Here is a 25997-nt window from a genome sequence, read left to right on the forward strand (position 1 = left end):
GGGTCCATCATTAGCAGTCCTCACATGCGCCGGAGAGCTACATCAACACGAGAGTGTCCATCTCGCCCACACCAGACTATGCCCAACTCATCTTCCCTCCTGGGCTCCTTATTCGGGAGCAAGAGAGGGAAGCCCCCTCCCCAGGCCCACCTGCCCTCAGCCCCAGCCCCCCCACCCCCCCACCCACCGGTGGTCCTGCCTCACCTGCAGCACTCTGTGGCTGGCCACCACCTGGGGCCCCCAGAGGGTCTGCCGCAGGCCCCCATGCACGGGCATCACACCCAGTACTGCCACATGCAGCAGAACCCTCCCCCGTACCACCACCACCACCACCACCACCCGCCCCAGCACATCCAGCACGCACACCAGTACCACCACGGCCCCCACGGGGGCCACCCAGCCTACGGGGCCCACGCCCATGGCCACCCACCGCTGCCCTCGGCCCATGTGGGGCATACAGCGCACCACCATGGGCAGCCCCCTGCCCCACCGCCCCCCACCAGCAGCAAGGCCAAACCCAGCGGCATCAGCACAATTGTGTAGACAGCCTGGGCAGGGGTCCCAGGCTCCCTGAAACAGCTGCACACCACACAGGGCACGCCCGGGGGTCGCCAGCCACACACCAAACCCGGGGCACTTCTGTTGCCATCTCTCCCCGCTGCCCCTCACAGCCCAACCGGAGCCCCAGGAGCCCACAGGGCTGGTGTTGTGTGGAACAAAGGCCCAGATTTCATTTAGCGTTGGCACCCTGGACTTCACTCACCTCAGTCTGAGGGATGGGTGGGCCTCAGACACCATCAGCCTTGAAACGGTGCCACCAGCCAAGTAGATGTTGAACTGCCTCCCCCACTTCAGCTCTCAGCTCCCTGTGCCCTAATTTACATGCATATGAAAACCCAACCTAGAAAATGAAGGAGATACAAAAACAGACAAAACAAACCCCAAAACTTGCTGCATTATTGCTCTTTTACTGACAATGGGCAAAAAATTAAGTAGACCTGATATGGTTGATGAAAATACGTAAGTAAACTTTATATAATATAAATATATAAATATATAAATATATCTATATATACTGTATAGGTAGTACTTGTGTGTGAAAGGCAGGCGTTTCAGTCCACAACATTAGCAATACCCACCTGCAAGGAGCTCCACTTACCTAATAGGAAGACTACCTTAGCTGGGTGTGTGAGACAATAGACCAAACCCTAAATGCTAGGAACAAATTCAGATACTTCATATTTTCATACAAAGAAGTCCCTCTAGGACTGGCTAAAATCTTCACACAATCATTACTAACTGTGCCAAGTAACATAGCATCTAACTGTTTAAAAAGTCCAGTATTGCTTTGTATAAATCCTTATTTTATTAACAGAATACTATCATAAATAGTATTATAATGCTCTGTTATTTCAGGTAAGCAAATAGCTAAACTGCAGTACACTCTACAGTAGCAACTCAGGACAGCTGGTTACGAGCTGGTTGTCTTAGGACATTGGTTACAGATTCTTAGACACTTTAATGGCTGCGATAACTGTGAATCTCCATGATCCATGTTTCTTTTATGCGCATATGATTTAATGCACACTCATTCAGAGTCCTCCGAGAGGGGCCCATACACGGCAGAAGTGTTCATCTCCAACATGAAAGTGACCAGCTCTCATCCTCGTCTCCCCAACACCATAACTTCCTCATCCCGTCTCCAACCCACACCAGGCTGAAGCCCTCAGAGAGTGTTTTCATCAGGAACCACTCTCGAACCTGAAGGTTGACTTTAGCGTTTAGCAACCCAGGGCAGTGTGTGTGTTTCCTGTTTTGTTTTCTGAGTGGTAGCAGTGATCATCGTAATTCCATGTAGCCATGTGCTAGCAGAACCCCTGTGTCATCACCGTGGCCCGTGTGATCCCAGCCGACGAGTGCCCGGCGGAGCCCCCGCTGCCTTCCCATGGTCCAGTGAGCTGCCAGGGCATCACATGACTCTCAGCTGTGCTCTTGTCGCTTCTGTGTTGTGGTGACACCATGCGCTCCCCGGGGCCAGACCTGCACGCGGCGGGTCTGTGCCTGAGTCACCCACGGGCCATACTTTGTAGTTTCAGCCTTTCGAGCCACTGCAGCCACTGCAGCCGTCAGTGCTGTGCTCCTAAGCCATGGGACCCGAGGACTGCCCCCCGGCGCCTGCCCAGGCGGAGGCCCTTTCAGAAAGGGCGAAGCTCACGCCTGACTCTGCGGGCCACGGGGCCGCGTGCTCAGTGGACAGCGTGGTGAGCCGTGGCCGGACGGCAGGAGGAGAGGGGAGCCCCCTCTGGCTGTGTGTCACCTTGGCTGGCTGGCTGGCCGGGGTTTTGCCTATTTCCCTCCTCACATCCCTCCCCTCGGTCATATCATTGAGATCACCGTACCAGCAAATCTGCAAACCAAGCACTTTGTTAATCTCCACAGAGAGCAAATACAGCAATCTAGAGTTTAGCCTTTTTAAAAATAAGTGTGACTTTTACCTGCCCACCTGTGTCCTCCCATTGGCGTGGCATTTCTTTCTTTGGTGTCTGCTCAGAAAGAAACAGCATGGGAGCGTGGGATTGGGTCCAGGCTGGGCTGTCGGGGAAGCGTCCTGGTGTCCCCGACTCCTCAATTCTTGGGTCTTTTTTAAAAGCCAGGCTCCCCAAAGCACTGTCTCACAATTTTGAGGAGGAGGTTCTGACCTGGAAGCGTTAAACTGCTGCATGTCATCTGGCGTCAGCTGTGAGGCTGCGCTCTGCGTATTGTGCATTTGCAAAATGTATTGGTGTGACTGTAAACACATCGTTGAAGTAAAGCGATCACATATTGAGTATGTCGGCTTCTCTCACCCTCTTCTGTGCCGAGAGGAGAGTCTAACTAACTGTAACCTTTAGGTTGTTCCAGAAAAGATTCAGGCTGTTTGGCACAGAATTGCTCTTTCTGAAGGGTAGCACTAATAGGAACAGACAGTAAACCCCAGGAGGGGCTTTCAGAAAACTCTCCCTCTCCATCGCCATCCTGCAATCTCCACAGCCTCGGGCTGCCAGCCTCGGGCACTGTCCTCGGTGTGTCCTGGAGCTGTGCTGGGCAGCAGGCCTGGGCCCACTGAGCCCCTCCCGGGGTTTCCAGCCGCAGTCAAGTCTGTTCCTTCAGGCTAGTAAGGTTTCATCCTGTTTTATTTGCAAGCTTATCAAAAGTTTGTCGAAGATACATTGTTGGGTTCCAGAGGCTGGAGTCATGCTGCCCGCACCTTGTTTGGGAAGCAAAAGCTCCCAGTGAGCTGGTGTCCCCGTGTGTCTTTCATGGGACTGTCCCCTTTAGGTCCGCACCTGTCACAGCCATAGCTTTGGGGTCCTGTCATCACATCCCGCGGGAGGGGAGGCAGGAGGAGGCCGAGAGCCCCAGGATGTCTGCCTGGTCCCTTCTCACTGTGAGGACGCCCTTGGCATACCTTTCTCAAGTCACACAAATTATTGCAGTTACATACAGAATTGCTGACAGGAACAGGAGATGCTGAGGGAAACAGCTGGCAATGTGACAAAAGTCTTTTCTGGGACAACAGTCAAATCATGTATTTGTATTTTTTTAAGTTTACCAATGAATTGTACAACAATGTAAAAATAAAGTTCATCCTAATGTGATGTGCACATCTTGCTTAAAAATGTCTTCAGCATCCAGTGCAGAGTGATCTTTCCCTCACACGCTGCATGCGGCAGGAGCCTCTTGTTTTTCTTAATGAGCTGAAAAGACAGCAGATGTTCACAGCTGATGCTGGATGTTGACTCAGCTCCACGGGAAGCTCTGTGCCCACAGGTAAGCACGCACAGTCTTACAGTTCTCCTTGTAAAATATCATCACCCTTCCTGCCTGAGAAACGAGTGCATTTGTATTTTATATAACAACAATAGTCAAGGCAGCATTGCAACACTGAGCAGGGTGAGGTGGGGGTGCCGAGCACAGGACAAGGGGGAGGAGGCCTGCCCTCCATTCAGACGCATCTGCGTCGCCCTTCTATGTGCAGTCACATTGAGACGGCAGACAGCATGCGTCTCCTCTTGGGAGATATCTTTTGCCTCCAAATTATTTGAAGCAATTAGAATCAGGTCCTGAATCCCCAGACTGTTCAGAGACTTCAAGGGACACTTCCCTCACAAGAAGCCTGGCACCCCCACTGTGTACCTCTGGGAGGAAAGGAGTGCGTTCGTTTTCATCTGCATTCTGTTTGTCAGTGGTAACAGACTATCAATGTAAAACCATGGTTGTGATCATGTGGGGAAATCAAATAAATCCTTTGAAACTCTCGGATTCTCACTTTTTCTGAAAAGTCCAGAAGTTGCCCTGTTAGCCAGACCCAGATCTCCAACTGATGAGTTTCCGCGTTCCTTGTGATTCTGGGCACTCACTTTCCTTGAAGACATTGGACTGACTTGACTTTGAGGACACTGACACAAAATTTAAAATAAAGGGACACATCACAACCAATAGAAGGTTTCAAAGGTATTTGTAATTTCTAGCAACTTTCAACAAGTGGTGGTCCTTTCATGAAGTTAGAGGGGATGAATTCTATTAAGCGTTGAGGTACACTGGTTATGACTTAGGGAAAAACAAAATACCCAGTGGCCCAGTCTCCAGTAAAGATGGATGATGACATGAGGTCAGAGCAGCCTGCGTTTCCATGGCTAATGTCATGTGCAAAGGCCAAGATGGTAAAGTCATTCTCCTGGAAGCAACAGGCCTGTGAGGATGTAATTGGCTTCTACGATTTCTCCTTTCCTGGCCAAACATAATTCCTGAGAACACCACTTTAAAGTTTCACTGCATGGGATAAAATGAACTGGCAGATCTAACTAGTGGAAAACAAAAAAAGTTAATTTTGGTGACTAAAATGAGCTCTGGCCCTCCCTCCGTACAGCACATTCTGATTGAAAGATGTTCTCACATGGGCCCCCCTCTTCCAGTCTCATTCATAGCCGCTACTGGCTCATCCAGACTGAAACCAGGAAACCAGCCATTTCAGTGCACACACACAAGTGCCTTGCACAATGCCTGTTTCTGCAACTGGAATTCCATCCCTTTTACAGACCAGGGGCCCTTCAAGAGAAGCTGGGTACAAAAATTCCCTTAAATACCCGGTTCTGCCTCAGGGTTTGATTTTACGATGCAGATCTATAGCCCAGGAGCTCCTGGAGGTAGGTGAGCTAGGCCAGGGCTCCAAGGAGGTGATCTTCTGGGGATTGTGTTTGTCTCCCCCTGCCCTGAGATTGTGAGCTGCATGATCCGCCTCTGTGTGTCCAGTGACAGCCCCAGGACTGGGCTTCTCAGCATGCATCTAGCTGAAAATGAATGGATGGTTGGAAGAGGCAGGGGTTCAGGTCACACCACCAGCAGCATCTGGTCTTTGAGGGTACCGATCATTGACATAATTAAAAAATGTATGGAAACTGGTTTGCTCATCCCCCCCCCACTTCCCTTGACACTGAGAAGTCTGACTGGGAAACCTGACTCAGACCTTGAGATCATAGTTCTTCCTCCTCCCTGGCTGCACATGACTTCTGGGCCACCGAATCCCAGGAACATGTTTAGCTTCACCTGACCCCTCGGCAGCTGTGACTGTGTTCGTGCCTGCCTCCTTGAAATGCTGGTTCCTGGGCACCTCTGGGCCATGTGCCCTTTCTGCTCTCTGGAGACTCCTTCACAGTCTCCTGTGCAGGCCAGTCCTCCTCCATGGAGCTCGTGTGTGGCTTAGGTCAAAGCCAAGCCCTCTTCCTTTCCCCTCTCCTGAGGCACCCTCACGCAAGCCCACGGTTTCAGTCCACCTTCTCCATGCCCCTGGCTTCCACATGTTCTCTCCAGCCCAGACCTCTACTCTGGGCACCCATGTCCCCTTGGTGTTTCTGACAGCCCAGCCCTGCAAGCCCTCCATGACCATGTTCTTCATTGTATAGCCCCGTTCAGCGGAGACCTGGTCCTCTCCTCTGTTCCCTGTGTTGGCAAATGACATTACCATTGACTTGTTTAAACCGGGACTTGGGGTTGCTTGTGACCTTCTCCCTGGTGTCCCGTCCATCTTTCCCTGAACTCTCTTGATTTGTGCCTCCTGCTTCTTCTGGAATCCATCTGAGTCTCTTCACGTTTCACCCCACTGCAGGCCCTCATGTCTCTCTCCTGGACTAGAGCTCCCTTCCTTGGCACTGGCCTTCCTGGGGGGACCCCTGTCTATTCCCCACAGGGGTCTTGCTCTGTTGCCAAAGCTGGAGTGTGGTGGTGCAATCACGGCTCACTGCAGGCCTGACCTCCTGTGATCCTCCCACCTCAGCCTCCGGGGTAGCTGTGACTACAGGGGCGTACCACCATACCTGACTAGTGTTGTTTGTAGAGACGGGGGTCTCACTCTGTTGCCCAGGCTGATCTCGAACTCCTGAGCTCAAGCCATCCTCCCACCTTGGCCTCCCAGAGTGCTGACATTACAGCCATGAGCCACTACACCCAGCTGCCTAGCCGTGGAGTCATTTTTTTAAGGTGCTCCTGCTTAAAGCCCTATCGGTGATTTCCTGTTGCCCTTAGGAGGAAAGAAATCCCATCCTTCACGTGGCCCCTGCCTGCCCCTCAACAGTCACATTCCCCTCACATTCCAGCCATACCAGCCTGGACTGTTTTGTTACTGTTCATGCCTGTCCTTTGACAGTAAAGGTCAAAAAGTCAAGACAGTGTCTGTCTTTGTACATGCTGTAATCCCAACATGGAGAACAAAGTGGATTTCCTAAGTGAATGCCTTGGGAGCACGGCAGGAAATGTGCTACAATGCATGACGCCATGTGGCGGCAACATGAGATCAGGGCCCAGGAACGTGGGCTGGGGCCCGCTGGCATATGCCTTGTTAAGTAAAAATTGGGGCAGTGGTCGGAGGCTTTTAGACATTGTGTTTTAACTTATGTCGAGTGTCTTTTAACATGTAGTAAATCTAGTGAGAATAGATTGATGAAAAACAGGAAAAAAAAATGTCCCCACAATCTCACTACCTCAAATCACATATAATTGAGTATGTGGCCAACTGTTCTTCCATCGTCCCTCGATACATATTTATCAGTCACCTAGTTTACATCTCTGAAGTGCTTCCCAAACAGTACTGTCAGTATTGCTTGGTGCCCCACATGGAAAGTGTCATTGGTCACACACCTCTAGGGAACGATGCATTGCATGCAGTTCAATGCGTTTCTTTCTGCTGGACCTTTTAGAGCCTTTGGAAAAGATGGTGTGCATATATGAATAAATCCCTGAACGATAGCCTGTGCATTCTACAGAATACAGTTTAGTAACAGTGTGTGCGTAAATGCTATTCTTTTTCCCTTAATCCACTGTGATGAGGCAGTGGAAGACTCAACAATTTATAATGTCTGCATAACATTCCACCTTACAGATGTCCCATAACGTGTTGCCATGCAGATAGTGTTGTGTTGGTGAACAAGGAACAAACGGAAAGAAATAATCGAGTTTCTGACAGAGTTGGTGATTCTGGCGAGGACTGGAGCCCGGAGAGGGGGACACCATGGTTCGACCACAGTGCTGAGTTCCTGAGATGACCATGGACCCTCTTTTGGTGCTGCTGGAGGCCAGGTGTCCCCTGAGATGCCTCTTAGCTCAGTGCATTCAGTTCAGTGCCCACTTTTCAAGAGACCCCATCTCACCGCTCAGCCCAGAGCAGGCCTGTGATAAAGACCTGGGGGCTGCTGCTTGCAGGCATGGGGTGAAGGTCGCCCACCCTCATTTCTAACGTGGAGCTTCAGGACTTTCAAGGCCCTCAGGGAAAGCTTTTCTTCCTTGTCTATTATTCCTAACCACACCCCACCCCCACCTCCACATTAAAGAGTTCCAATTAAATCTGACAGGTAGGACCTGAAGCACTTTGTCATTTTCTACGTAAATAGGGAAGAACACATTCTAAAATAAAAATACCAGAGGATAATACCTGAATTGGAATCTCTTCTCACATCCTCTGAGTACTTTTCAAAGAACAAGAAGGAGGGGCCAGATGCTGTGACTCACCCCTGTAATCCCAGCCTGGGCAACATAGTGAGACCTAACATCAAAACATTAACCAGGCATGGTGGTGCCTGCCTGTGTTCCCAGCTACTCTGGAGGCTGAGGTAGGAGGATTGCTTTAGCCGGTGAGGTCAAGGTTATGTGAGCCATGATCACCCCACTGCGCTCCAGCCTGGGCCACAGAGCAAGACCATGTCTCCAAAACAAAGGAACAGAGTCACCTATAGCTGTCAGACCTACACTGTGGGAAAGAGCGAAAACCACAAAATTCACTTAAAGGTCAGTGGGAAAATAAACATTTTAGAGCAGCAGAGTTGACGTAGAATCACTTGCCGGTGGCGTGCAGGGGCAGAGGGTGCACAGTGGGAGAGGGTGGGGAGTCCCTGTGGAGGTTGTGGGTGGGGTGCAGGGGTGGGGAGTGCACAGGAGAGGGTGGGGAGTCCCTGTGGAAGTTGCGGGGGAGTGTAGGGGTGGGGGGGTGCACAGCGGGAGAGGGTGGGGAGTCCCTGTGGAGGTTGTTGGGGGGGGTGTAGGGGTGGGGTGGGTGCACAGCCGGAGAGTGTGAGGAGTCCCTGTGGAGGTGGTGGGTGGGGTGCAGGGGTGGGGGGGTGCACAATGGGAGAGGGTGTAGAGTCCCTGTGGAAGTTGCGGGGGGAGTGTAGGGGTGGGGGGGTACACAGCGGGAGAGGGCAGGGAGTCCCTGTGAAGGTTTTGGGGGGGTGTAGGGGCAGGGGAGGTGCACAGCGGGAGAGTGTGGGGAGTCCCTGTGGAGGTGCTGGGTGGGGTGCAGGGGTGGGGGGTGCACAATGGGAGGGTGGAGAGTCCCTGTGGAAGTTGCGGGGGGGTGTAGGGGTGGGGGGTGCACAGCGGGAGAGGGTGGCGAGTCCCTGTGGAGGTTGTGGTGGGGGTGCAGGGGCAGGGGAGGTTGCACGGCGGGAGGGGATTGAGGGAGTCCTCATGGAGGTTCTGGGTAGGGTGCAAGGCAGGGGGGTGCACAGCTGGATGGGGTGGGGAGTGCCCATGGAGGTCCCGGGTGGGATGCAGGGGCAGGGGGGCATGTGCAGCTGGAGGAGGTGGGGGTCCCCTTGGAGGTCCTGGGTGGGGTGCAGGGGTGGGGGGATGCACAGCTGGAGGGGGTGGAAGGTCCCTGTGGAGGTCCTGGGGGGTGCAGGGGTGGGGAGTGCACAGCGGAAAGGAATGAAGGGGTCCCCATGGAGGTCCTGGGTGGTTGCCAGGGGCAGACGGTGGGGGGGAGGATACACAGCTGGAGGAAATGGGGTAGTCCCTGTAGAGGTGCAATGCACGGAGCAGGAGGAGGGAGCTGCCCTGTGAGGAGAAAGGCGACCTGCTAAGCAACAGCTACAGGGAGCACCTGGACAGGCCATCCGTCCAGAAGCACTTCGGAAGGGTGTTTGGGAGCTTTGGTGATGAAGGGCAAGAAGGAAGCATTTAAGAGGGGGGCCTCATCACAGAGATGCTGTCAAAGATTCACCAGGCCCACCTAAAAGTATCTTTTATTACGGGAACTGCAATTTACCTTAGCAGCGCAAGAGGGCACGATTGCACTACCAAACCCAGAAAAGCACCCGCATCTTTAAAAAACGGGAAGACAGCCGGGCGCGGTGGCTCACGCCTGTAATCCCAGCACTTTGGGAGGCCGAGGCGGGCGGATCACGAGGTCAGGAGATCGAGACCATCCTGGCTAACACAGTGAAACCCCATCTCTACTAAAAATACAAAAAATTAGCCGGGTGTGGTGGCGGGCGCCTGTAGTCCCAGCTACTCGGGAGCCTGAGGCAGAATGGCGTGAACCCCGGCGGGCGGAGCCTGCGGTGAGCCGAGATCGCGCCACTGCACTCTAGCCTGGGCGACAGACTCTGTCTCAAAAAAAAAAAAAAAAAAAAACACGGGAAGAGAAGGAAGAGAAAAGGAAAAGCAGTCAGCCTATCCGCTGCTGCACTGTTAGCAGGTGAGAGTCGGGTGATTTTATTGCAGCTGACAGTGCTCAATAATCGCACAAGGCCAGTTAGGAAAAGCGGGTACCATGGGCATTAGCAGAAGGCGCTATTACCAAGGCAGCCCTTGTGATGGCTCATTTTAGCAGTCAGCTTGACTAGGCTAAGGGATGTCCAGGGAGCAGGGAGAGCGTGACTTCCCGTGTTTCTGTGGGGGGAGTCTGGAAGAGATGAGCACTTGACCCAGTGGACTGAGGGCCACCTGCGCCAGTGTGAGCAGGCCTGCTCCAATCTGCTGAGGCCCAAATGCAATCAACGGGCGGAAAGGGGAAATTTGTTCTCTGCTTGACCTGGGACATCCATCCACACCTTCTCCTGCCCTTGCGTATGAGAACTCCAGGTTCTTGGGCCTCTGGACCCCGTGTCTTAAACCAGAAGCCCCCAGGTTCTCAGGCCTGTGGCCTGGGACTGAGAAGGACACCACCAGCTCTTCTGGTTCTTAGGCCTTTGGACTCGAACTGAATTGCACCAGGGGCTCTCCGGGTTTCCAGCTTGCTGCTGGCATATCCTGGGGCTTCCTGGCCTCCAGAAGGGCATGAACAAATCAATTCCCACAATAAATCCCTTCATGAGTGTGTGAGTGTGTGTGTTTGTCCTATTTGTTCAGTTCTCTCTGGAGAACACTAATACAGCTCCAGATCAAAAATAAAGCCTTCCTAAATACAGAAAAAAAAATAACCAAGCCAAAAAGGGAGAGTGGAACAGACCGGTCTTCAGAATGAAAGCCACATGAGGACGCCATACTCCACACAGTGAATTCCCAACGGCAAACAACCTTCCAGAACAAACCAAAGACACCAGCTACATCAAAACGCAAGTGTGCTTAGCTCCCCTGCTAAGAGAAAGGTCTTTGAAGACCTTGTATCCATAAGCTACCGCCACCCTAGTTCTGTGTGGCAACCCCAAAGTGTGCAGGAAACAACCACTGATTTCTCAGCCCCCATCTGCAGATGCACGGGGTTCCCCTGGTCTAGAACTGGGTCAGTCTGAGCCGTAGGGGGTCTAGGACTGCTCCACGTATCCCTCATTCTCCTGACCCCATCGGTCGAGGCCTGTCCTGGTCATGGCAATAGGCTGGAGTGCAGGAGCACTTGAGCCTGGCCCCAGGCACACTGCACACCTTTGCTCACGCCAGGCGCACCACAGCCCCACTGACCACTTTGCTCCACGCCCAGCCCAGCGTCAGAGGGTGGAGAAGTGTTCCCTGCCATAAAGGGAGTCATAGCTAGGGTATAGACTAGAAATACATTCCATCTACCCCAGACCACAAAGCAAAACCCACCAACTCTCTGCCAATACTCTAGAGGGACACCTAAGACAAAAATTCAGAAAGGCTAAAGGCTACCCATAAAGACGTGCACGGAGGGGTACAAGCTATGAAGCCCAATAAAGGGAGGAAGCAAGTTACAGTCTTGATGTGTGACAGGGTAGAAATCAGCCTTAAAAACAATGTGCAAGAGAAAGTGACTTGATAATGCTAGAAGCTGCAATTCCCAATGTAGACATGACAGGAATATCTACACACCACATAAGACAACAGCAGTCTTCAAAAAACCAAAACTACAGGATAGGTAGGAAGAAATAAAAACACATTCATAAAGGTTAACATTGCCACTCTGAATCCAAGACAGGTTAAGAGGCCAAAATGAAATTATCTAGAAGCCTTCAGTTTCTTATGGATATGATACCAAGCATGGCGCTTCAGTAACAGAGAAAACACCTTTCCAAGCTCCCTTGGAACGTTTATGGAAACTTGCCACATATTAAGGCACAAAGGAAACTTCAATAATTCCACAAGGCAGAGAGAATCTAAACATATTCTCTAATCACAGTACAGTAAAACTAGAAATTAATTAAAGACTCAAAAATTCTCTACTGGAAATGTTATTAACTGTATTAAATTACTCTTGGGTCAGAGGACAAATACAAACCATAACCATAGAATTTGTTCAAAATGGTAACACCCTGTATTAGAATCCATGATGCAATTAAAGCAATAACGCAAAGAAAATTACACCCAAAATGAAAAAGAAACATCAAATGCAAAATTAGGAAAAGATTAAAGTAAACAAAGGAGAAACAGTTGCAAAATAACAAGCAAGGCTGGGTGTGGCAGCTAATGCCTGTAATCTCAGCACTTTGAGAGGCCGAGGCAGGCACATTGCTTTGAGACCAGGAGTTCGAGACCAGCTTGGCCAACATGGTGAAACCGCATGTCTGCTAAAACTACAAAAATTAGCCGGTGTGGTGGCTCACACCTGTGATCCCAGCTACTTGGGAAGCTGAGGCAGGAGAATCGCTTGAACCTGGGAGGTGGAGGTTGCAGTGAGCTGAGATAGCGCCACTGCACTCCAGCCTGGGAGAGAGTGAGACTCCTCAAAAAAAAAAAAAAAAAAAAAAAAAAAAAAAAAATCAGAACAAAGAAATAGTAGTAAATAGTAAAGCTTATGAACAAAAAGCTGGTCCTTGGAAAAGAAAAAAGAAAGTAGACAAACCTCTAGCTAACCAAATCACGGTGACAAGAAAACGAAACACCAAAAATGAGAAACCAACACAGGACTGAATATTGAAGTGGAAAAAATTTTTAGAGTGATGATACTTTGAACGACTTTATGCAAATAAATTTGAAATGAATAATTAGCCAAAAATGACTCAAGAGAAAAAGAAATCTTAAACAAATTCCCATGAGAGAAATAGAAAATGTAATTAACGGCTTAACTGGCCCATTTTGTTTCACAGGGAATTCTTCTGACCTTCACAACCAGATAATCTCACTGTTACATAAACTGATTCTGATCACAGCAAAGGAAGGAAAACTTCCCAATGCTTTTTCTTTTCTTTTCTTTTTTGAGATGGAGATTCGCTCGTCACCCAGGCTGGAGTGCAATTGTGCCATCTCAGCTCACTGCAACCTCCGCCTCCCGGGTTCAAGTGATTCTCCTGCCTCAGCCTCCCGAGTAGCTGGGATTACAGGCATGCGCCACCATGCCCAGCTAATTTTGTATTTTTAGTAGAGACGGGTTTTCTCCATGTTGGTCAGGCTGATCTCAAACTCGCAACCTCAGGTGATCTGCCCGCCTCGGCCTCCCAAAGTGCTGGGATTACAAAGGTGAGCCACTGTGCCTGCCTCCCAATGCTTTTTATGCAGTGATTTTGGCACTGTTTTCTAGACCTGATAAAAGTTACATAAATACAAAGCTGCATGTCACCAACAGAAAATTGTGAATCAAATCATATCAAACATCTAGTGGCATATTCCATATAAACTAATATACCTCATGACCAAATAGCACTTTACATCAGTAATGCAAGAACTATTCAATATTAGGAAATCCATCATCTTAATTAAAATGAGAAGAAAAACCACGTGATCATTTCCCTGGATGACAAAAGGCTTCAACAAAATCCAGAATGAATTCCTGGTATATAAAACACTTACATAAGTGGATTCCTTTTTGGGAATGATAGAGTATACCTGAGTTCAAAAGCCAGAATTTAACTGAATGGAGAAACAGTGAATGCATTCTGTGCAAATCAGGGAAAAGACATGGTAAGCATCTTCACTTCTCTGTGACACTGTGTTGAAGGGTTCAGCCAATGCAATCAGATGCAGTTAGAGGCATCTGAATCAGAAAGGAAGGGGTGAATTTTTTCCTTTTTTCTCTCTCTTTTTTTTTTTTTTTTTTTTTTGAGACAGAGTCTTGCCCTCTCACCCAGGCTGGAGTTCAGTGGTACAGTCACAGCTCACTGCAGCTTCAACCTCCTGGGCTCAAGTGTTTCTCCCGCCTCAGTCACCCCAGTAGCTGGGACTGCAGGTGTGCACCACCACCGCCGGCTAATTTTTTTTATTTTTAAATAAAAATAGAGATGAGGTCTCTCTATGTTGCCCAGGCTGGTCTCAAACTCCTGAGCTCAAGTGATCCTCCCACCTCAGCCTCCCAAAGTGCTAGGATTACAGGCATAAGCTACTGTGCCCCACCAAAGAGGCAAATTATTTCTATTTGCAGATGATATAACAGCATTTCTGGAAATCCCAAGAAATCAATGAAAAAGTTAAGCCACAATGAGGAAACTCAGCAAGATGATGGAAAAGCAAATTAATATATATGAATCAATAGACATTAATAAGTTTAAAAGAATAATAAAAGGAAAAAAGAATGCATATACAAGATAAAATTTTTACAAAAGATACATAGGAGCTGGGCATGGCGATGCACACCATAATCCTAGCACTTTGGGAGGCTGAGGCAGGAGCATCACTTGAGTCTAGGAATTTGGGGCCAGCCTGGGCAACATAAGGAGACCTCATCTCTCCTAAAAATAAAAAAAAAATTAGCTGGGCATGGTGGCTCACGCCTGTAGTCCCAGCTACTTGGGACTTGCTGAGGCAAGAGGACAGCTCGAGGCCAGGTTGAGACTGCAGTGAACCATGATTGCACCACTGCACTCCAGCCTGGGTGACAGAGAGACCACGTCTCAAAAAAAGGAAAAAGATAACTAGGAATAACTTCAAAAAATAATGACAAGTGAGGAAAAGATTAAAACGCTGCGAAAAATACCGAGTTTTAAGATAACACAATATAACATACAGATGTCAATACTTCTCAGTTTTTTTAAAAAATGGAGCTAGTCAAGATCATTTTAAATTCCTATTTTGACAAGGCAAGACTCTCCAGGAAAATCATTCTTTTTTGTGTGTTTGTTTTTAGCGTTAGTGGTACATCCAGACATCACTGCAGCACACTAGAAAGCTTCTGTCATTAAACCTGCAGTATTGGTATGTGCGGAATCAGACGAGCTGAACAGAATGGAAAATCCAGAAACAGACTCCATAAAATGGAAACTTAGGATACAGTAAAGATGGCGTGACAAATCACTGGAGAAAGGACAGACCCCTAAATAAAAGGGGTGTCAGTTATCTTTCGCTACAAAGCCAAACACCGCAAAACTTCCTGGCTTAGAACCACAGTAACAATTGTTTCTCATCAGACTCAGGGTTGCTTGGGCCATTCCTCTGGTCCCAAGACTCGGTGTCACTGGAGAAGGAGTGGAAGCAGCCCTTGGAATGGCGGAGAACGTGTCAGATGCCCCAGATGGCAGTTGCTGCAGCCAAAAGGCTGGGGCTGGCAGGCATGGGAGTGAGACAGGACTGGCAAGCAGGATGTCCCTCGGGTGCTGGCAGACAGGGCACTGCATGTGGGAAGTCACCCCCATGGAACCCTGCCTGCCCATGGCAGCTGCAGATGGGAAGAGAGTGCTGCCCAGTGCAACCAGTAGGGATGCCCCTTCTGCCCACAGCACCCCCAGTGTCACCTCTGCTAACTGGCAGAGGAGAACATTGACAAAGTCCAATGCCATGATCACAGAGCAAGGCGGTGAACAGTGGCTTTGGAGCTGAAAGACAAAAAGGCTCTAACCCAGCTACCATATGACACTCAGCTTCCACATGCACCTTCCACGCACATGTGAAATTCAGAACAAGCAAGCAACCTTGTGTTTCCACCTCCCAAGATACAGCCACACTTAAAACCACGAAGGGTTTTTCTCACCCCTTGCCCACAATGAGGCACAGTCCCTCAGTCACTGTGTACAGGGGGGCTCTGAGTGACTCCTCAGATTCCATCACAGCACTGCTGAATATTCTGTCCCCTGAAGACTAAATTGTAACGTTACCTATCGACACCTGTATAGAAAGTGAAAAATGGAAAGAAGGAAATAGCACAAACCAACTAACACGTGTGTAACCGGGAAAGGGAATAAAGCTACTGCAGCCCTCCCTTTGCTAATGGAGGGCACAGCTGTAGGTAATGTCTGTGGCTTCCTTCTTCCCAAACCCATTCCATTGTTCCCTGTCCTCATACAGACCTGAGCTGGTCAAGTTTCTTTTTTAAAATTGGTTTTATAGAGACAAAACTCTCTGTCACCCAGGCTGAAGTGCAGTGGCAAACTCATGGCTCACTGTAACCTTGAACTCCTGGGCTCAACTGATCCGCCCACCTTGGCCTCCTAAAGTGCTGGGATTACGGGCATGAAGCCACTGTGCCTGGCCTCAAGTTTCTCCTATGTGGGGTGTGACTCAAACCATCATTCCTAAGGACTCTGATTCTTCAACTGTCCTTTTTTGGTTACTAGAATTTCCCACGAGCCATTACCACTGGGTATGGAAATACCAGAGAAGCCCCCGGGTTCTTGTCCCCATTGTGTAGCAAAGCCTTGGTGACTGGGATCAATCTCTCCAGCTTTTTGCCTCCCATTGCTTCAGTGGCCTGGGGAGCCCCACATGGCCAGGGGAAAGTCTCATCTTCCAATGCACTGGAACCATTGCCAGTTTCCCTCGTGGAAACTAAGACCTCCAAACAAGCAGAACTCAAAGTTTCTGGGGCAGGAAGCAAACATTCCGTGCAAGGGTTACTAGGTGTGAGCATGAGAGGAGCCCCTGCCACCTGCACCCCCAGCTGCAGACCCCTGCTGGGGAGGAGACAGCACCACGTGGTGGTCTGTGGCTCACAGCATGCACCGCTCCCTGTAAGACAGAGCCCTGGCCTTCCAAGGCCGTGTCCCCAGGTGGCTGTGTGCTGCAGCTGCACTGACCCATTTCACCTCTACATTAGGCTGCTGCTGTCTGGTGATGGTGGATGGATAGGAAGACAAGTTAGAGTTTGGGTTTTTTTTCTCCTTGGGGGCTTAATTGTAGGTTTTGAACATGTAAAATACTTGTATGGCTCAAAAGTCAAAACCCCATGCAAAGGTATTTTCATCCCCTCCCCACTTCTTACCGCAACCCGCAGAGCTCTATGCTCATCATTTTTGTGAGTTCCCAGGTTCATCGTGCCCTGTTGCCGTTTGCAAAATTAAGGATGTTCAGACATCATCGCCTGGCTGTTCATACACAAAACAGCTCGCGCTGTGTGTGCTGCCCCACTTCCTGCCACTTCACTAATGGCCACCCATTACCCATTTGTTGACTGTCAGCTCCAAACCTCCCCGTCCTTCCCTCACTGTGAGGACAAGGCTGAACTCCGTGTCACTTGCCAGCTTGCCAGAGGTGCCCTTCAGCCCAGGTCTCTATGCCAACCAGGCTGAAATCCTTTTGAGCAAACACCAGCTCCGAGGTCAGGGTCTTTGGTGCCCCAGAGGTTCTGGAGAACTTGGAGGTGAGTGGCATCTGCCTGCCTCAGGCCAGGCCCGAGTCAAGGGTGTCAGGAAGGTCCTGGAGGGAGAGGGAATGTGGCGTGGATGTCCTGGGCCAGCTCTCTTTAAAATTTATTTTTACAATTAGAATTTTTAAATTGAAATACTCTTTTCTTTTTCCGTAGCACTACTGCTGTCTCTCAGGCTGCGTGATTGTATTAATTGTTCCCACCTCTGCTGGTCTTCCCCAGCTACAAGTTAAGTTTGTGGGGGCAGCACTGAGAACCCAGAAAAGGTGCCAGTGAGCGTGTGGTGCGTGGCATGGCAGAATTCAGTGCAGAAGCATCCGCCACAGAGCAGGGAGGAAAGCCCTAATCCCTGTTGGGACAAGTCCCCTCTCTCCAGGCCTCACTTACCCCATGACTAAGCCGCGGGATGGGATTGGGGGGGTGAATGATCCCTCAGACCCGGAGCCTGGCAGGCTGGGAAGAGCTCTGGGGTGAGAGAACCAAGGAGTTCCTCGGCATTTCCTCCCGCTCCTCCTCCTGCCTTACTGCAGCCAGCGTGACCGCGTGCTCTCCCACAAAGGAAGGAAATGCTCAGCATGGCTGATGAGGGAGGAGGGCCGGCCCGCTGGCAGCTGCTGGAGACCAGCCATGAGCAGAGCTCGGGCTGCTGCCTTAAGAGAGCTGGTGCTTGGTGATACTTAATGTTGGTCTAGCTTTTTTTAAAGCAGCACTTGATTAGAATTGAATGAGCTTGAATTTAATTCTGACATTCATACCGATTTGCCCTTCCCTCAAAAAGCACCCTAAGTATAGACAGAGCTTCCTGACTCTGCAAACTACATGCCGTCCATGAGCAGTGCCCAGGTGTCATTCATTACCTGCCCGTGACGTGTTGTTGAGGTGTTGTGTCCAGAATTGGTGGGTTCTTGATCTCACTGGTTTCCAGAATGAAGCCACGGACCCTTGCGGTGAGTGTTACAGTTCTTAAAGGCAGCGTGTCTGGAGTTTGTTCCTTCTGAGGTTTGGATGCGTTAGGAGTTTCTTTCTTCTGGTGGGTTCCTGGTCTCGCTGGCTCAGGAGTAAAGCTGCAGACGTTCGTGATGCGTGTTATAGCTCATGAAAGCAGTGTGGACCCAAACAGTGAGCAGCAGCAAGATTTAAGTGCAAAAACACCAAAAGAATAACACACACCCACAGCGTGGAAGGCGACTCAAGCGGGTTGCCACTGCTGCTGGGGCAGCGTGCTTTTATTCTTATCTGGCCCCACCCACATCCTGCTGATTGGTCCGTTTTACAGAGAGCCGATTGGTCTGTTTTACAGAGAGCTGATTGGTCCATTTTGACAGGGTGCTGATTGGTGCATTTACAAACCTTGAGCTAGATACAGAGTGCCGATTGGTGCATTCACAATTCGTTAACTAGACATAAAGATTCTCCAAGTCCCCACCAGATTAACTAGATACAGAGTGCCAGTTGCATTCACAAACCCTGAGCTAGACACAGGGTGCTGATTGGTGTGTTTACAAACCTTGAGCTAGATACAGAGTGCTGATGGGTGTATTTACAATCCCTTAGCTAGACATAAAGATTCTCCAAGTCCCCGCCAGACTCAGGAGCCCAGCTGGCTTCACCCAGTGGATCTTGCACCAGGGCTGCAGGTGGAGGTGCCTGCCAGTCCTGCGCCATGTGCCCGCACTCCTCAGCCCTTGGGCGGTCGATGGGACTGGGCACCATGGAGCAGGGAGCAGCGCTCGTCAGGGAGGCTCGGGCCGCGCAGGAGCCCACGGCGGGGGGCGGGGAGGCTCAGGCATGGTGGGCTGCAGGTCCCAAGCCCTGCCCTGCGGGGAGGCAGCTAAGACTCGGCGAGAAATCAAGCACAGCAGCTGCTGGTCCAGGTGCTAAGCCGCTCACTGTAGGGGGCTTGCGGGCCAGCCAGCAGCTCTGAGCGCGGGGCCACCAAGCCCACGCCCACCCGGAACTCTAGCTGGCCCCCAAGCACCGCGTGCAGCCCCGGTTCCCACCTGTGCCTCTCCCTCCATACCTCCCCACAAGCCGAGGGAGCCGGCTCCGGCCTTGGCCAGCCCAGAGAGGGGCTCCCACAGTGCAGCGGTGGGCTGAAGGGCTCCTCAAGCGCGGCCAGAGTGGGCGCCAAGGCTGAGGAGGCGCCGAGGGCGAGCGAGGGCTGCAAGGGCTGTGAGCACGCTGTCACCCTCTCAGTGTGACCTGGGCAGGGGTCCCCACCTGTACTCCTTAGGCCCCAGAAGGGAAGCCCAGCATGTAAGGCTGAAGCAGGAGTGCTTCCAGAGACGGGCCACTCAGCGGTCCTTCTACTCTGCAGAATGTGCACCTCCAGCTCTGATGTCTCTCCCAGGTGAAATCCGGGTCCCCGGCCATGCTGGCCTTGGTGAAGAAGTCTCTTGGGTGGCCCAGCTTCATCACATACACGGTCGGCGTCTTGGAATCCGCGGCGGCAGCAGGGGGCCTCTGTCCACTACCCTGACCTCCTCCAGCCCCGAGACTAACCGAGCCTTTTACCTCTCTTTTCCCACCTGTTTCCTTTCTCATCTCACCTCCCAAATAAAACTCTGTTGAGATTTTGACTGGAATTTATTTTTTTCTTCAAGCCCACTGTTTTTTTCTCATCGATTGCAGTTTTGTTGAGGCTGTTGCATTACTCTGCTCAGCCTGCCTTACCAAAACCCCACAGCCTGGGTGGCTCCAAAACAGACATTTTGTTTCCTCACAGTTCCATAGGCTGGAAGTCCGTGAGCAAGGTGCTGGTACATTTGGTTTCTGGTGAGGGCGCTCTTCCGGGCTCTCAGACTGCTGTCTTCTCACTGTGTTCTCCCATGCGCTTTCCGCTATGTGCACAGAGAAAGGACACATGAGCAAGGTGTCTCTGGTGTCACCTCTTCCTTTTTTTTTTTTTTTTGAGATGGAGTCTCACTCTGTTGCCCAGGCGGGAGTGCAGTGGCGCCATCTTGGCTCACTGCAACCTCCGCCCCCACGGTTCTAACAATTCTCCTACCTCAGCCTCCCGAGTAGCTGGGATTACAGGCACCCACCACCACGCCCAGCTATTTTTGCATTTGTAGGAGAGACGGGGTTTCGACATGTTGGCCAGGCTGGTCTCGAATTCTTGACCTCAGGTGATCCACCCACCTTGGCCTCCCAAAGTGTTGGGATTACAGGCGTGAACCACCACACCCGCCCTGGTGTCACCTCTTCTTATAAGGCCCTCTCCTTATAAGGACACAAATTACCTCAGATCAGGGCCGCACCTTGTAACATCACTTAACATTTCTGCCTTCCTTATTCCAAACACAGCCACCCGAAGGTTAGGGCTTCAGCACAGGAATTTTGTTCCTTCAGTAAGATGAATTGGTTTATTTTTTAGAGACAGGGTCTTGCTCTGTCACTCAGGCTGATACGCAGTGGTGCAGTCATCACTCACTGCAGCCTCGAACTTCCGGGCTCAAGCAATTTTACCACGGTAGCCTCTTAAGTAGCTGGGACTACAGGCACACCCAGGCTATAATTGATTTATATAGAATCCTTTGCCTTTCATATTAAACATATTCCTAGGTACTGGTGGGAATGTAAAACATTGCTATTTATGACAGCTAAAAAGCAGGAACAACTCAAATGTCCATCCACTGATAAATGAATAAACAAAATGTAATTTATCCATGTATTAGAATATTATTCAGCTATAAGAAGGAATAAATTAGTGACACATGCTGCAACATAGGTGCTAGGTGAAGGAGGCCAGTTGCAAAAGACTGCATGTTGTATGATTCCATTTCAATGAAATGTCCAGGCTGGGTGCAGTGGCTGATGCCTAAAACTGCAGCACTTTGGGAGGCTGAGGCAGGAGGATCACTTGAAGCCAGGAGTTTGAGACCAGCTTGGGCAACATAGCAAGGCCCTGTCTCTATGAAAAGTTAAAAATTAGCTGGGCATGGTGGCATGAGCCTATAGTCCCAGCTACTTGGGAGGATCCTGTGAGCCCAGGAGTTAGAGGCTACAGTGAGCTGTGATCACGCCACTACACTCCAGCCTGGGCAACAAAGAGAATCTATCTCAAAAGAAAAAAGAAAACGTTATTCTTAGGGAAATAAGCCTGACACAGGACAAATATTTTATCACTCCACTCTTAGGAAGTACCTAGAATAGGAAAATTCATAGAGACAAAAATAGAACAGAGTGGGGTCAGGGGGAATGGAGAATTACTCTTTAAGAGGCACACAATTTCTGTTTGGGATGATGGAAAAGCTCTGGAAATAAATAGTGGTGATGGTTGCACAACATTGTGAATATATTTAATGATGATGAGATGGACACATAAAATGGTAAATTTTAGGCCGGGCGCGGTGGCTCAAGCCTATAATCCCAGCACTTTGGGAGGCCGAGGCGGGCAGATCACAAGGTCAGGAGATCGAGACCATCCTGGCTAACACGGTGAAACCCCGTCTCTACTAAAAATACAAAAAATTAGCTGGGCATGGTGGTGGGCGCCTGTAGTCCCAGCTGCTCAGGAGGCTGAGGCAGGAGAATGGCATGAACCTGGGAGGCGGAGCTTACAGTGAGCTGAGATCACGCCACTGCACTCCAGCCTGGGCGACAGAGCAAGACTCCGTCTCAAAAAAAAAACGTAAATTTTATGTATGTTTGATACTTTTTTAATAAATAAAAAATAGGAAACTGCTGAGTGAAAAAAAGTAAAAAATCAATGAGTGCCTAACGCCCATGAACTTGAAAATGAGGCTTTGCCTCACAAAAACCCCAGCTACCTCTGCATCTGCCCCCTTCCCATGTGTCTCTGAGCCCCAAACTGGTGGCCCTTTTGCTGTCAGCCCTCCCAGTGGCCGCACTGGCCTTGGGGGCTCGCCCAGCATAGGGGGCAAGAGGATAGAAACCCAGGGCTCCAGGCTGGGCACGGTGGCTCACACCTGTAATCTCAGCACTTTGGGAGGCTGAGGCGGGTGGATCACCTGAGGTCAGGGTTCGAGACCAGCCTGGCCAACATGACAAAACCCTGTCTCTACTAAAAATACAAAAATTACCCAGGCATGGTGGCACGCACCTATAATCCCACCTACTTAGGAGGCTGAGGCAGGAGAATTGCTTGAACCCGGGAGACGGAGGTTGCAGTGAGATGAGATCACGCCCCTGCAGTCCAGCTTGGGTGGGTGACAAAGCGAGACTCTGTCTCAAAAGAAAAAAAAAGAAAAGAAACCCAGGGCTCCACCCAGGCTGAGAGCTCCTGAGTTCTGGTGCTGAGCCTCCTGAGTTTCTGGAACTTCAGGCTCTGAATCATGGTGGGGGCCAGAGATTTTTACTCAGTATGGGAGGACACGTGAGTTAGGACTCGTTTCTTGGCCCATAAGGCTGTGCAAGCATCCCCTGGCAACTCCAGCCAGCTTTGCTGCTGAAGGAAGCTGTAGACAGAGAGTGCAGAGAAGCCCCCCAGGCACCCTCCCTCCCCAGTGGAGCAGGGCCTGGAAAGTCAGTGGCCTTCCTTTCTTCACAACCTCAGTCGCTCTCACCCCTGTGGCCAGTGTGGAAACTGGGATGCTGGGAACCTTGCCCAGGCACCTTTGACCCCGCAAGTCCCTGGAGCTCTGCCTTGGGTAGGGCTGCAGGCCCCTGAGCTGCCCAGGCAATGCCTCCAGGAGTGCCAAGGCAGGAAACTCACTAGAGAGCTGGAGCTTTAAGAAAACTTCATGCCTAGGCCCCATCTTCAGCACCATGGATTTCCTTGGACTGAGAGAACCACTGGTGTGTTGAAGGCTTACCCAGCGATTTGAGTGTGTGGCCAGGATGGAGAAGCACCCACTTCTGGATGCTCTCAGTGGAGGCCTTTGACCCAGGGCTTCTGCAGAACCAGGCAAGAAGCAGTGGCTCCTCCACTACCCACAGCCCTGGACAATGACAGGCTGGGCAAGAGAGACACATATTGGTGGGCACAAAAGATCTGTTTCTGTTCCTGCTTGGGGTGTTTCTGTGTAGGAAAAGAAGTCCCTTCTTTCTTCATCTGGAACAGGAATTAAAAGAAATTAAAGAATGTGTAAGCAGAAACTCAGTTGTATGTAAGAATGCCCAATTCCCTCTGAGAAAGAGAAAGAGCTGGAGTCCTTTAAAATTAACTGCCTGTTTTTCTGTGGCTGTTGAGCCTTATCTCGCCTCCTTTCCCAGGCATTGTGAAGGCCCTGTTTCCCTGGCTGTGCAGCTGCAAAGTCACTAGACAGATAAACTCAAGTTGCAAAACACGTTTTCCTAGAAAAGAAATTATGTAATGCATGTTTCAATTGAATAACTGTCTTTGTTTCTCACTTCTGTAGTATTTCCCCTGCACAAATCTCCCCCAACCCACAAAATGCTTAAAAGTTAACTTGACTCTTCATTTGGGGCTCAGTCCTTTGGATGTTAATCCGACTGGGCCGGTGCACCTAAGTAATTAATAAATATCCTCCTGAGCCCCATTGGTCTCTCTGATTCCTTAAAAATCCCGCAACACATCAAGGCCCAAAGCCAGCAGAACTGCTCTTCCACCTGGCCCTTCTAGTATGTTTGTGAATATGTTTCCTGGAGGAAGTTGTAATTCTACTATCCCCTCTGGAGGCAGGCAGGACTGGGGTCTGGAGGAGGCAGGGGCTCCCAGGAACATTGAGACCCCTGAGCCGCTGTGTCTACATGGGGTGCTGGGTTGTGGACAGAGGCAGGTTGCTAAGTTAGCACATAGACCAGTCAGAGGAGGCCCAAGAAGGAGTTGCAGCTGTTCTGGGCTGCGTTTGGGCACCTACGGCTGAGTGTGGCAGGCCTGTGGCAGTTGCCAGAAGCTGGCCCTGCAAGCCAGGGTGTGACCCTGATGCTCTGTTATCTTGCTCTCTGGGTCCTGTGGTGCTAGGAGGAGACTTCTGGATGCTTCCTTCCAGGCCTGGGACAGAAAGTCAAGGGAAAAAGACCATGCCCTGGTGGCCAGCCTGCCAATGACAAGTAGCTCCAGTGGGGAGAGGCCTAGGGACCAGGGCTGGGTTCCAGGATCGTTTGGCAGAGGATCTCTGGCCAGCCACTACCCTCAGAGAGCAGTTATGAAGGAAAACCAGGTCAAGAAGCTGATGCCTGCCCCACAGGAGCTCACAGACTCAGGGTCAGACAGCCCTGGCAATGGGGAGGGACCTCTGTGACACTCAGGGCTGCAGCCACAGACTGAGACTGTGTTCATGGGGTGTGCAGTGGAGATTTACCGTGGTCATGGGCAGCACAGGCGGGAAATTGCACCGGTCACAGGCAGCCTGCAGGCCAGCCCTGAGCTGCAGGTGGGTTTTGTTTTATGTTCTGCAGTTTTTCTTTTAATCTTAAGTTTTATGACCCCAGTGTTTAACAGACACACACACACACACACACACACACCCAAGATCATGTACAAAAATGCTGATTCCTGTGTCTCTTCAAAACGTCTTGCAGCCCCAGGCCTCCATTCTGCTTGCTGCAGCAGCTGGAACCACAGGTGCTCCCTGGCAGGGCCACAGTACCTTCCAGCACCGGCCCCTCACCTCATGCCTCTCAGGCAGATTTGAATCATCTGCCTGGCCAGGTAAGCCTGCAAGCCTATGGCCCCTGGGAAAGACATAATAAATGCTGTTGGCTTTTGATTTGCTTTTCTGTTTGCAGAAGGGGTTTTCTTGGGACAAAATTTGAGTGGAAAAGCATCCCAGACAGAGGTACGGATGCACAGACAATAAAGGCCCTTGAGGTGTGGAGAGTATTGGTTCCACAGAATGGGTCCCCAGTGGTTTTATGATCAGGCAAGTTGGAAACACCGATCTCAGTGTGCACATCACCACAGGGGCTGCACAAATGGATTCCAGCAATGGGGAGGCCAGCAGGTACCCATGGCACAGGTCCTGAAGGCACATCAGGAACAGAGGTCTTGAAGGCACATCTTGAAGGCCTGCATCCTGTGGTCAGTGGGGACCCACCGAAAGGTTCCTCTGGAAGCCAACTCTGCTAGGTGGTGTCAGGTGTGTGCAGCTTCCACCATTCTAGGGCACCCTAGAAGTCAGCCTTCAGCTCCGCCTCCTTCAGTTTAGAGACAGTTTTTAACCCTTTGTTGTTCCGTTGGGACTCTGGACGTTTAGATGTCTGTGCAGGGGGGCTCATGAACAGACCAACTTCCCTGATAGGCCTAGATACGGCCTAGCCTGAGGCAGAAAGGGAACACAATTGGGGCTGGATGTTCTTTCAGCCTCCCTTGCAGAGATCACTGACAGAGTGGTCAGCTTGGCCAAGCTTCTGCAAGGGCTGGCTGTGATGTCTGGGAGGGAGGCAATCCCCAGAGCAGGAATGCCTTCCCTGGGGCTCATATCCTTGCAGGGGTGGAGGCGGCCATCCTCCCCTCAAAGCCTCCTTCACTGCAGCCCGTGGGAGGCGAGTGACCTGGGGGATCCTTGCCCAGGGCAAACCTCTGGGCTGTAGCTTAGCCCCGCCTCGGAGAAACATTCACAGCCTTTCGGGAGGAGAGCCCTGCTGCAGGAAGACTCTAGCGGAGGGCCCAGCTGCGGGGTCCTGGGCTGTTGGTGACAGTACCCCAGGCTCCAAACTCTCTTCGCCTGGGGGCAATTCCCTTCCCTGGTTGCAGCAGATTCCCACCCCGCCCTGCCTCACTGCCCGCCCTGCCCTGCCCCACTGCCCGCCCCACGGGGAAGTGGCCCGGGAGTGGAGGCGTGGACAGGCATCCCGGTGTCTCGAGTCAGGCTGTTGGGCCAGCCTGGACAGCACGGCCCGCGGAGGGCAGACAGGG

The 25997-nt window shown here is 50.9% G+C and overlaps 1 protein-coding gene and 3 long non-coding RNA genes across 24 annotated transcripts in view; 2 read left to right on the top strand and 2 right to left on the bottom strand.

The window, feature by feature from the left end:
* Nucleotides 1-4297, top strand: part of IQSEC1 (IQ motif and Sec7 domain ArfGEF 1) — a 401591-nt gene extending 397294 nt beyond the window's left edge. For 18 of the 20 annotated variants that reach the window (XM_055259256.2, XM_055259257.2, XM_055259263.2 and 15 more), the window contains one exon: nt 1-4297. In XM_055259256.2, the coding sequence (XP_055115231.2) occupies nt 1-543 (543 nt within the window). In that variant the 3' untranslated portion in view covers nt 544-4297. The other 2 variants (XM_063630290.1, XM_055259267.2) reach the window with 1 other exon arrangement.
* Nucleotides 3156-18395, bottom strand: LOC134735430 (uncharacterized). Of its 2 annotated transcripts, XR_010118546.1 has the most exons (3): nt 18070-18395; nt 16829-17262; nt 3156-4439 (listed from the first exon to the last, which is right to left on the bottom strand). It is a non-coding gene; the product is annotated as an uncharacterized lncRNA (long non-coding RNA). The 2 variants fall into 2 exon arrangements; XR_010118545.1 differs by lacking the exon at nt 16829-17262 and having other exon boundaries at nt 3156-4717.
* Nucleotides 17098-19788, top strand: LOC134735429 (uncharacterized). Its single transcript, XR_010118544.1, has 2 exons — nt 17098-17206; nt 19563-19788. It is a non-coding gene; the product is annotated as an uncharacterized lncRNA (long non-coding RNA).
* On the bottom strand, nt 19780-24604 carry LOC129471054 (uncharacterized). The gene is made up of 3 exons (XR_008653476.2): nt 24442-24604; nt 22990-23228; nt 19780-20052 (listed from the first exon to the last, which is right to left on the bottom strand). It is a non-coding gene; the product is annotated as an uncharacterized lncRNA (long non-coding RNA).
* Nucleotides 24605-25997: the final 1393 nt, after the last annotated feature.

This window comes from Symphalangus syndactylus, chromosome 21, assembly GCF_028878055.3.
Source record: "Symphalangus syndactylus isolate Jambi chromosome 21, NHGRI_mSymSyn1-v2.1_pri, whole genome shotgun sequence".
NCBI classification, from domain to species: Eukaryota; Metazoa; Chordata; class Mammalia; order Primates; family Hylobatidae; genus Symphalangus; species Symphalangus syndactylus.